At 38.7% G+C, this 11,955-nt stretch overlaps 1 protein-coding gene across 1 annotated transcript; it reads right to left on the minus strand.

Annotated features, from left to right (window-relative positions):
• Positions 1 to 2,678: 2,678 nt before the first annotated feature.
• On the minus strand, positions 2,679 to 11,369 carry LOC104282951 (arylacetamide deacetylase-like 4). The gene is made up of 4 exons (XM_009881084.1): positions 11,199 to 11,369; positions 6,652 to 6,868; positions 5,094 to 5,157; positions 2,679 to 3,450 (listed from the first exon to the last, which is right to left on the minus strand). The coding sequence occupies exons 1-4, from the start codon at positions 11,367 to 11,369 to the stop codon at positions 2,679 to 2,681; spliced, it is 1,224 nt and encodes a 407-aa protein (XP_009879386.1).
• Positions 11,370 to 11,955: the final 586 nt, after the last annotated feature.

Here is an 11,955-nt window from a genome sequence, read left to right on the forward strand (position 1 = left end):
CTGGTGCTTGAAGTCTGAACTTGAAAACTGAACCAGCGGAGTCAAGTCCTCGCCGACACCCTCTGACTGCCCTTAGCGGTAACCTTGCACGCAAAGCAATGACAAGATCTGTTAATGGCGGTAACTTGTGTGTGCACACTTGTATCTGTTATTATGTCTCTGTATGTGTAATTGCTTGTGGAAAGGCATGGACGTGCGTAATTCTGAAGGTGCACTGCATTTTTGTGCTTGATTGTGTTTTAAGTACTTGACTGTAGCTCGTGGAACCTGCAGAGAGAGAGATGAACGCGCTGTCAAGGAGGTGTCTGTGTAAAGAGGCTAGCAGTGATAATTTTGAAAACGTAACTCCATACTTTGGAAACTATAAAATGTCTTTGAATGATCAAACATTCTATCGTAGCAATGCAAGACACTTAGCAGAGATCTGTAATTAATTAGAATAAATTAGAGGGCAGGAAGTTCCACGGAGACAATTAGATCTTGCGACTTTATCGATTTTAGAAAATATGGGAGTTGCTACTAAAAAAGGAATACAGTGTTTCAGCACTTGCTGTTCTCTACTTATCCATCTGCACTACCGTGGTTATAACCCTCAATACTGATTACAATGCATGTGTTCAAGAGAGCTAATAATTCTGCTGACATAAAAATAAATCTATTAATATTTGTAGTAAATTAAGACCTACAGATAAAGAACCATGAAAAACTCTGGGGAGTAGATCAGTGTAGAGTTTGGACATTGGCCCATAAATGAGGCAGAAGTCCAGAGACTGAATAACGAAGAGAAAACAATTATTGGATTGCTGAACTGACAAGGAGGATAATGAGACGTGTGTGAAATAGTGTGTGATCATATGTGATCATCTCGTAACTCGAAATATACACAGTGGAATTATATGGACGTCCGTAGTTCTGGCAGTTCCAACCATCTCTGTACCTGCAAAGAGTCATCAGAAGAACAAGCCTGGTACAGAAGATGCAAAGAAGAGCGATATGTGAATAAAAGTGATCTTAAGTCCAGAGAAGCCTAATGATGCCCACTGGTTTGACTGAAGGTCACTAAGTCATACCCAAACTAACTTCAAGCCAGCTTGCTCATGTACAGGTAACAGTACAGATGTGCCAGAACAGCCATGGATTAGTTGCTCAAATATTATCCAGCTTTTTGCATAGCTTTTTTCCAGCAGGTACTGTCTCTGCTGGCCTGCCCTCAGCTACCACCTGTGAGCTGGTAAGCCAACCTTCGTCTTGAGATTAGAAACCAAAATGAATCCTCAATTTCACATCAGGGTGTATAACCAAGGCAAGTCCTCAAACAGTGGAACATTTGGAACTTTATCATGTTATTTACTTCTGGAAGAATTTCTTTGCTTGAAGAGTAAATTGCTGAGACCTGCAATAAGAAAAATGAAACAAAATATCTCTTGTGTCAACAGAGAATGAAGAAACATAATTTCATTGTGCTGAGAGGGACTGGAGAACAAGAAGTCACAAGTAACAACTTGTTGCTCCAGAGATTTGTAACTGCTAACTTGTCACCGTGTAATTAATATGGTGACAAGGGGAAGAATTTAACTCACCATTTTCTTCCTACTCACAGTTTGGCTGGCAGGGACTGAAGATCCGTACTAACATCTTTCCACACTTCGATGTGCATGGGTATGACAAGTGCAAGGTGGTTGCATAACAATGATGAAATATTTTCCAATTCCTAGGCACTGCGTGGCCAGCTGTTTTGACACGCAATGGCAATTACCTTGGCACCTGTGCTTAGCAAAGGTGGATCTGTCCCAATAAGCAGTGTAACAACTGAGCTGAGATGTTTTTTTCCTTGGTGTTTTGGATATTTACAGAAATTAGTTTGGCAGCTTCCATGCTGTTTACGTGCTTTCTCCCCAAATTCCGAATAAACAAGTTGATTATTTATCTGATTACATAAAGGCAAAAGCCACTACGTCTCTGTCTACTCTGAGTACAACCAAATGCTTCTCAGAAAGGAACTTTATAGAGTATAGTTTGGAGGACATTTGCTTATGTTTGTGCAGTTCTTCCTCACTGCATCCGTGTTGCCAGCCTGGGGTACTTGCAGGTGCCCATCTCGTACAGCTCACGTTTCTGCACTTCCCTTCTGTGTCAGCCATTTCCCTTTAAAATCAGATTTGTAAGTACACCCAATTCCCCCCTTCAGATTCTACAACCAAGTCCAAAGCTACTCATTGCCTATACACGTAGTCTGGTGATGATTACTGCTCAGCTCAGAAGTACTGAAAGTATCTTCAGTCTGCAGAGGCGTTGAGGGGGGCGTTTTATCTGTGCTGTCGTGCTGATTTCGTGTGTGTGTTATGAGGATATGCATATGTACACTGCTGATGACTCCTATATTGCATGCTTTAAAATGTTTTTTCTATGGAGTGTTTTTATTCTTTGACATAAGAAGAGAACAAAAATTCTTACAACGTAAGAGAACAGCAAAACAAGGATACCAATTAATGGGTTTAAAAAAAACCCATGAAAAATACATCATGTTCTCAAGTAATAGCAACTGAAAATCAGAATTCAGCAGACCATGCTAATATTAGCTTACTTCTTGCCTAGATTCTAATGTACAAATAGTTAATAAGTAGTTAATTGAAGTACACTCTGTCTGCATACCAGTTCACTGTATTCAGGAAAACATTTTAATAGCCTTTTATAAAGTTTACAGCGTGGTTCACCATTTTACTTGCTGATGGAAAAGAGAAAATACCATAACCAAAAAAGCCCAGTGCACAGTGGAAGCCTTCTTCTATGTGGTGCCAGGTCACTTTTATATTGTTGTCCTCTAACCGTTTCTTGTACAACAGTCCATCATCTCTGAGCACGTCATGCTGACAGGTAATTATACAAGTATCAGGTAGGCGGCAAACAACAGCATCTTCTGCTAACAGTGGGGAAAGTCTTGTCTCAAACAGTTCTTTTGTTTCTTCATGGACTTGAGGTAAAAATGAAGCGGGTAACGGTGGTTTGTAGCCCAGTTTAAATATCTCTGGGATAAGATCTGGATTTATCCATTTCTTGTATTTCAAATTCATGCTCTCAGGAACATGAGAACCTGCCAAAATAGCTTCCTTCATAGAGGTATCCTTATTCAAGTACTTCAGAATAAAACGGACTGTACGCTCCCGGGACAAGAAGGCAACGAAAGCATTTTTCTGGTGAGATGGCAGATTAAAGTTCAATGCCTGGAGAAAAGGATATATCAGTACCTGGGCACGTATCTTTGGGATGTCTCTTCTATTTACCAGTTCTTGGCAAACAGTAGCAGTAAAAGCACCCCCTGCACTATCCCCACAAACAATAATCCGATCAGGATCCACCCCGTAGTTTTCTGCAGTCTTCAAAAAGTGTACAGTAGCAGTGAGACAGTCCAAAGTTTGGGCTGGATATTTATACTCAGGAGATAAACGATACCTGAAATGTACAAAAGACAACGATTACTACCAATATATATATATGTAAATTGCTTGAATGTGTCATCTTAAAAATGCATCCATGGATTACATATTTGCCAAAATTGACCAAAACCAGTGTTAATTATTTAGTTTAAAGCTTTGCATGCTGAAGCAAACCAGAAGCTTCCCCTCCCATTTCTGTCAAAACATGGAGACCATTGATCATTGAAGTTTATTCTAGCATAATTTAAGAACATGAGGGCTTGAGCAGTGCAGTCCAGTAACCCACATTATACAAAGCCACACATGTACTCTGTTCCTGATCTGAGTGTACCTGCCTGGGATCGGGGTTCATGCCGGCAGGGAAGGCTGCAGTTCTCTCATTTGCACTGACCTTGCATGTGCGTACAGCTGTGAGTCAATCCTGCTCACGCACGCTGGGAACACTCATTATTGTATTATTGTATATTGGTACGGTATTGTATATTATGATTACATTTTAATATTAAAAGAATGGTTCAATAATATATTATATAGTAAACCACCGTACAGTAAATGTACTGTGGCGACAAAATAGCTTCCTGTAGACAATTCTGTCATATATTTTATTAATGAGAACAAGTGAATAAGAGAGGAGTGATGTTAAAGTAAGAATCCCTTTGTTTATTTCTTAACTGACAACTTACTTTCATATGATGAAAAGCAAGGCAGGCATAACAGTCAGATACCCAGGCAAGTTAAAGCGTTGTAATTTGATTCCAATGACATATAAGACTACTTTGAGACTACGTTTTTAACAGGCATGGTTCTTTCTTCTCTGTATTTGTGGTCTTTGGGCTTTCTGGAGGAGTTTAAGTTTAATAAGAAAAAGATAAATACTACAAAGGTAACACTGCAGGCATTCTCTCTTAACCCTTCACTGTTTGCTGAGGCACACTGCTGCTGCTTTTCTGTTTTTACACTGTTCTGTGAAATTAATTCAATGGAATCATAAAGTAGACATCCTAATAACTAGGGAATAAAAGGATATCAATGTTATTTCAGAGTCACTTTAAACACATCGTGACTTACCCAGATATGGAATATGCAATTCAGTCTCAAAACCAATTCCTCCCAACTTAATCAAATTCCTCAGTAATTAATTTTTTCATGGAAGACTATTGGAAACTAAAGTTTCTTCATACCATCAGCTATTGTCCGTAAGCAAAACATCTTTAAAAGGAAGCAGTGGTCTATGCAGTTTTAAAAGAAAATTATTAAATTTTAGACCACTTATTTACTCTTTAAAATCATCCCCAAAGCCCCCTACATATTAAAATCTGAAATTGGGAAAACAGCTTCTGATTCCTTGTTATCGAACAAAGGCAACGATTTTTGTGGTGATAACCATGTAAAACAAGCAAATATCTTGTTCTTCTGAAAATAGCTGGCATACATATTGCATTCGTAACTTTATAAACCTGTATCAGGTATTTCTCACTGTCATTTCACGGCATGTGCTTGCTCACACATATCAACAACATAGGGGTACGCAACACTAGAGCTCGGTTTCGTTTCTTGTATTCAAAGAAGCATGGGCGTCTCTCGGGGAGGTGGGGGAAGCAGGCGAAAGGCAGCGGACCTGTCTAATTCTGGGAGTACCATTGAGTGGAGCTCACTTACCCGACAGACACAACCACTGAGTCAGAGTTTCTGGCTATGTACCGGCATATTCTTTCATGACTTCCTGAAGAACAAATGTTAATGTAATTAATATCTTAGAATACTTGAAGCAATGTTGTCCCTTATTTTTTTATGACATGCTACCAAGATAAAGTGTGCGCCCCTTACCTATTTAGTGAGCTACTTGCATTTTCTCTAGGCTAAAAATAATCTAGACTTTTGATTGTCAGGACACACTGTAAAGTTCATACGTTTTGGGAGATAGTTGATGTGTAAGGAAAAGAAGGAATCGTGATTATTACTATTAGACAATGAGCAATGTTTTTAAACCGAGAGAGGGTAGAATTAGACTGGATATAGGAACACACTTTTTACGATGAGAGTGGTGAGCCCCTGGGGCAGGTTGCCCCGAGAAGTTGTGGCTGCCCCATCCCTGGAGGTGTTCAAGGCCAGGTCGGACGGGGCTTGGAGCAACCTGGGCTGCTGGAAGGTGTCTCTGCCCAGGGCAGGGGGGTGGCACTGGATGACCTTTAAGGTCCCTTCCAGCCCAAACCATTCTGTGATTATTATGCACAATTGCTTAGAGTGGTTGTAAGGGATAAAATAGCTTGAGATCTTTATAAAAGCTTATTACATTGTTTTAAGTAACTGTGAGTCTGAGACTGACTTAGGTATGTCATATCATTTTGCTGTGGAAGTGCTAATTGTAGTACCATAGCTAAGGCTAAATGAATTTTGTCTATGAAGCAAAGATTTGACTATTTTCTGAAGAATAAAGGGTGCAGCTTCTATACCCCCTGTGAAATCAGTCTATCTCTGTGTGGCTAGTTCAGGCAGAAATCTAAGGCATCCAAATTGTGTTATAGTAAATTGTCTAATTATGTACTGGTAAGGTTGTGGGCAGAAATATGCCTCTTTTAATGTATTTAAAGATACATTGAGTTTCCCTTCAACCTTAATTCTGAATTTGCTGCATTTAGAAGATCTGGTTTACAGGTATTTGCTCAATGATGAGTTCTCTCATTACAGAATTCTAATGGCATTTAATATGTGTGCATGTCTACTGCCTGTAGAAACAGTATATTTTAGGACTTTTTAAATTACATGTTTGCAAATATCTGCTTTCCTTAATAAATTAAACTAGAAAAAAAAAAGACAGCATAACTAAAGTACGTGCATCATGGACACAGGTTTTAAAATGGCTGCTCTGGGCCACTTGAATTGCCGTGAACACTGGTTACAGAAGTCCCAATAAACATGTTGCGGTTAGAGGTCAAAGGGAGGAATACAGGTGTTAACTTCTGTCAGGTCTTCAGACCAAAAAAAAGCACCACTAACTGTAAGGAATATATTTGCCATAAAGAATGCTATATCCTGTAAAAAAATAATTTGGACACTAAATAAGGGCAGATTAGAAAGTTTAAAAACTAACAATAAACATTAAGTGCTTTCTGTCTCTCAGTCTCTTAAACTAAGCTTCAGTCACTTCTTAGGTTCAGGAGAGTTTTTAAAAATATACAGTTAACAAGTAATCGTATTTTCTCTTTCAGTTCCTTACTGATGCTTCCGAACATCCCGCATCCTCCATGGAAGAAGATGACTCCTCTCTGTTTGCTTGCAGATGGTACCCTTGGGAGGTAAATCCTCACTGGCACCCCATCAAAATGCAGATCCTTTATGGAGAGCTTTGAGTCCCTGCATGCCGGCAGTCCATCAGAAATCAGCCTTATAAGTATGTGCTCCTCAAAGATGCCCAAACTTTCTAAGTTCTTTGCCTAGATAGATATAACAGGAAAAATGAGAAAATAGTATGGGGAATTCAAGGCTTCCCACTCTATAAAGGCCACAAGCTACTTTTTCTGTACTGTATGTAGGATAATTGTATTGGTTATTTGCTACTTTATAGGATTACCACAAATAACTCCAGTAGCTTTCTGATTTTTGTTATGAAAGTGAAAATGTACATCTTCATGGTTTGAGGTACCATTATTTCTGGAAGAATGTTATAATACGTGTTCCATGAACTGTATTATGTAAATACCTTCTAATTTCTGTGATCTGGATTTACCACAAGTAACATCAGGCATTTGCTTAGCCATGGAAGTTAGGAGTCATGAGGCCTGACGCTCCTTTTCAAATCAGTGAAGAGAAAGAGGCATTTCTTGAGGATGGTTCCAATTTCAGGTGTGTTAAATCCTGCTCTGGAGATGTCTGTTCATCTGCGTTGATTATAAAGGGAGGCTGTGTACTTCAGAAGCCTCAGTTAAAGTTTTTAGAGTTGAAAATATCACTAGCATGACAGCATTTAGTATACTGGGAGAAAAAGACTCATGCCAGTTTGTGTGCAAGATTCAGTAACTTGCTGATCTTGGGTCATCTCCATGCCACAGGGTCAGTGACAAGAAGCTTTAAGGAAAATCATTAGTGGCTATAATCAACAATGAAGGGCTCCTGGCCTAAATGAAGAACCAATGAAAATGGTTCTGAATCTTATCTCTTTCTCCATCAGTGAAACTGTTGCCTTTATCAAGATCTCACAGGTATTCATGAAATGGCTCTGCAATCAGTTTCTTACATATAATCAGGGAAAACAAATATTCTGAAGACAGGGGAGGTTTGTTAAACGTGTCAAGACATTTTCCTATCCAAGGTCAGTCTACTGCTGATAATTAAGATAGCCTGAAGATCACACTGGAACCCTCCTTTGTTTTGAACACGTGTTCATGCATTTCCTGCTAGGGACAACATTTCCCTTCCCATTAAATGATGACTTAACTGCCTTTACAGACTATTGTAATTCATTCTTCTGGAATTATGATAATCATCACAAGCAATTTGCAAATTATATTGTTCTCTTCTGAGCAACAGAAGTCTCCATGTACACTGCTGTATCAATGCCTTATAAACTAGTGGCCAGCTATGCTTCTGCAAATTGTTCTTTCCAGCCTTGTGCGTCTGGCCTTTAATTTAGACCTGCTCTGTCTGTCTCAGAGACAATTCAAATATTGGCCTTAAATAGTAATTTTGCTGTGAAAGAATGCCAGAGTAAGACAAAGTGGCAGAACTTTCTTAGGTGCATGATCCCATCTATCATGTACATATGAAGTCAGATCTCATGTAGTTCAAGCGTGTTGCAAGACCCAGGTCCTCACCAAGGCCTTTCTCAAACAACACATCTTTCTTCCTTGTAATCTAGACCAGGCTGCAATAAACAAATTGGGTGAGGAGTAATAAAAGATACCACCATGAGCCATGGAAGAGAGAGAAAATCATTTAGAAACAAAGGTGGGAGCCCAGAGATGGTCTGGAGCTTTTTCTTAACGCTCTGTGCCACAACTGCCGGCAGTGCTTGGGGTGTTTTAAGTCCCAGTTCCTAGAGACAAATGGCTAGATATAGTTCTTGCCTTACGTTTGAAAACACACATTTTTAGGTATCATGGCAAAGGGGAAAATGAATATATGAGCCAAGACAATTGTGGCAGAAACTACAGGGTCAATATAACCTTCCCTAAAAAGCAATTTTCAAAAACTCTTATGACTCTTAAGTCAGACTTTTTGTCAGAGTTATGATTTTGGAATGGCTGAAGTTGGCAGAATTGCCATACCATGTTTATTTAATCTCATTTGTACTTTCTAACATCCCTGAGTTTTTACAGAGCTTTCAGATGACAGATAGCAATATATATGATAAACTTAGTATCAGAGCATTCTATCTAAATATCCTCTTTCCTTCCCTTATCTTAGGAGCTCCTGATGTCACAGAGGCGTCTTCAAATTCAGGAAAACACTGTCATGAACGAGAATGGGGAATTTGGTATGTATTCTATTGAATAACTTCTTGATCAATAATTATAAAATACTTCAGAACCAATAACAATACACTCAAAAACTAAAAGGTATGACTGTTTCTAGACAGATGTGGTCAGCGTTAGTAGGTGAAACACATTATATAAGCCAGGTTCTAAAATGTGTATATATGTAAGAAAAAGCATACCCAGATCAGTATGTCAGCATACCTTTTCTTGTGAAATAGGGTCTTTGAAAAACTATTTGCTGGAGCACGTAAATTCTGGCACAAACTGGGTTTTTATGTAGAAGATCATATGGGGACCAGATTTTTACTTCAAAAATAATTACGAAATCACATACCAACTAGCAAAAAGCACTCAATTTGAGCTTCATGGACTTTAAGACTACATTGGACAGTCTTTCTGTCCGTCACTTTGAAGTGTTATGCTTTGCCAGCTGAAATAATTATCATCAAAGGTTTATATCACAGTGCAATGTGCACAGTTAGTCTAAATGCGGATCTGTATGAATAGATTAAAACAAAAGCTATAATGTGAGCTAGGAGGTTTTCTCTCATCTCTTCCATTTGGGATTGTCATTGATTTCTTTGTGACAGAGTATGTGGATATATGCAGCAGGAGCATAGGATGTATGACAGCTATGCTGTAGAACGTACACATTTAACTGTTAATGCAGCTTTTCTAAGACATATTGCGAGTAAGGTGGAGAAGAGGAAAAGACTGCCCTGTATTGCAGAAAAAAAGAGGTCTTTACTGCAACATGCAGTACAAGTAGACACATCACTGGCACAAGAAGAGCAGCATTCATCAGAATGAGCAGGATATGTTCATGCACATATGCAATGCACAAAACATCATGCCCTTTATAAGAAACCTGTGAAGTCCTCACTATGAGGGCCACTTCTGTGAGTACAAACATAAACCTAGAAATTCACCGAAAGTACCCGCAGATGTCTAAAGGTTTTCAAAAGAAAATTAGGTATTGAATGGATTCAGTGCATAGCAAATGGTGAAATTAATCTTTAAAACTATCCGGAAAAAGGAAGCTGACATTTCTGGAACATATTATCAATGAAGTTAGAATATGTACTATTGTGTAACAGCCACTTAGAAGCTGTAGAAGAGGGTAAAAAGAATCATCTGAAAGAATCTTTTCATCCAACTGAGCATAAAATACGGAGAACTTAATAACATATAGTCATATTATTATATTACAGTCACATTATTGTATTGTTTATATCTAGTTTAACATGAAAAGCAGTATGACATGCAAAAGGATGGCAGACTCCTTTCATGCCATACATTGCAGAAAGGTACATGGGGCCTAGGCCATTGGAGATCCAGGGACAATTACTGGATTTGGTGAATGCTGCTATGTAAGTTCAAGCAACCCACGTAGTCTTTAGTAGATTATAGTGCCCCAAATCACCTTTCAGGATGTGAGCCTTAGTCACTACGTATTATGTATAACTGGGGGATTAGAGAATACCTTTACTTGGGATGAGCTCCATACAAACATTAATGAAATCACTCTGTGATTTTCCTGCAGGCTTTCTTTTGACGTGTTGTGTGCCAGATGTGACAGGTTCTCTCAGATGTGACAGGCTGCTCTTATGTAGTCCTGCTGCCTCTTAGGCTGCTCTTATGTAGTCCTGCTGCCTTCTTTAAAAGCTTTTTGGACAAAAGCTGTTTCTTTCTCTGATGGCAAAGCACACAGCACAGTGAATCTGGCTTACAAGTACTTAAGTAATAAGTGATAACAGGTCTAGCTGAACCTGCTTTTGCCAGGAGGTTAGATTAGATGACCTCTAGATGCGCCTTCCAACCTCCATGATTCTATGATATTTAACTAAAGCATAGTAATTCAGTCACTGCAGAAATAAGAACAGAATCACAGGTAAGAAAATGACTGCAGGTAGTTCAAAATTTAGGGAATTACCTTAAATATATCAAGGTGCGCTGAGATACAGAGAGTTTGGTTATTATTATTCATGTAAATTATATCCACAGCCCTCCTGCCATCCACAGGACCAGTCATTTCATTATAGAAGGCAGTCAAATTACAATTGCAGCATAAGAACGCCTATATCAGTATTTAAAAGAACTCACCTCATACTGCCTGCTTTTATATACAGTAACAGAATAGCAAATCAAACTTTGGCCTTTATCTTTAAATCTGTGTTACATTGTGGTTCCCATTGCAAATAGTTGCACTATTTAAATGTATATCTTCATAGTCCTGCTCAAGTTTTTCCTTTCCTGATAATCACAATATCATAGAGCATGATAAACTCACCAGAACTTCCATCAGAGTGTATACCCAATGATACAAGCGAAGCTTTGATGGCTGGTCAACATCAGGAGGAATCTCTACCTTGAAGGAATTGTGATAAGTTGCAATTAAAACTGGTAAGACAAAAGCAACTAGAATTCCTGCTATTAAAGCCAGAGCATAAAAGGATTCCATTTTTCTTTGGTGGGAATAATTTATTAGAGAACAGTTTGATAGGCTTCTGTCAATATTTATATCCTCCAGAGTGACTCCACAGAGAAGTAATTTGCATACCAAAATTGCTCTGCCCTCCTCCTACAGATAAGGCTGCCAGATACTAGAAGCATACAAACATCCGGCTATTACAACTTTATTTAGCTTGGTCAAAGTTAGTATGTAGAAGACTCACATCCAGGAAATGTCATTATTTTGTGTATTCCAAAATCGCAAATGAACTTTATTTTTTATCTGGTTTAAGTGTGTTCTGGTTTATGGGCCTGAAAAGCAATGTGTGATTTTTTGCACTAGTAAAAATATGTAAGAACTCCCTACCTGAGTGTGCCGCCAGGGTCTTGGGGCTCACCAAGGGTCCAGTGATAGCAGAGGGAAACTTGCCCTTGACTTGGAGTACTTTGGCCCTTAACCCTCTATTCCAATTCATTCTAAAGAAAGGATTTTGATGTCTTTACAGCTTCATAGTTTGGTATTTTTTGCCAAGACAGCTCTACATTATCCTTTGTTGTAATTTAGGCTGTGATTAGACCATGTGGCTTGCCAGATG

Source organism: Charadrius vociferus, unplaced genomic scaffold (genome assembly GCF_000708025.1).
Source record: "Charadrius vociferus isolate BGI_N301 unplaced genomic scaffold, ASM70802v2 scaffold663, whole genome shotgun sequence".
NCBI lineage: Eukaryota > Metazoa > Chordata > Aves > Charadriiformes > Charadriidae > Charadrius > Charadrius vociferus.

Excerpts from the sequence above, each read along its gene's own strand:
- LOC104282951 (XM_009881084.1), bottom strand. The coding sequence starts at position 11,369 with ATGGAATCCTTTTATGCTCTGGCTTTAATAGCAGGAATTCTAGTTGCT. Across the intron at positions 5,158-6,651 it reads CGGGATGTTCGGAAGCATCA|GAAGTCATGAAAGAATATGC; the intron begins GTAAGGAACTGA and ends TTTGTTCTTCAG. Across the intron at positions 3,451-5,093 it reads TCAGTGGTTGTGTCTGTCGG|GTATCGTTTATCTCCTGAGT; the intron begins GTAAGTGAGCTC and ends TGTACATTTCAG.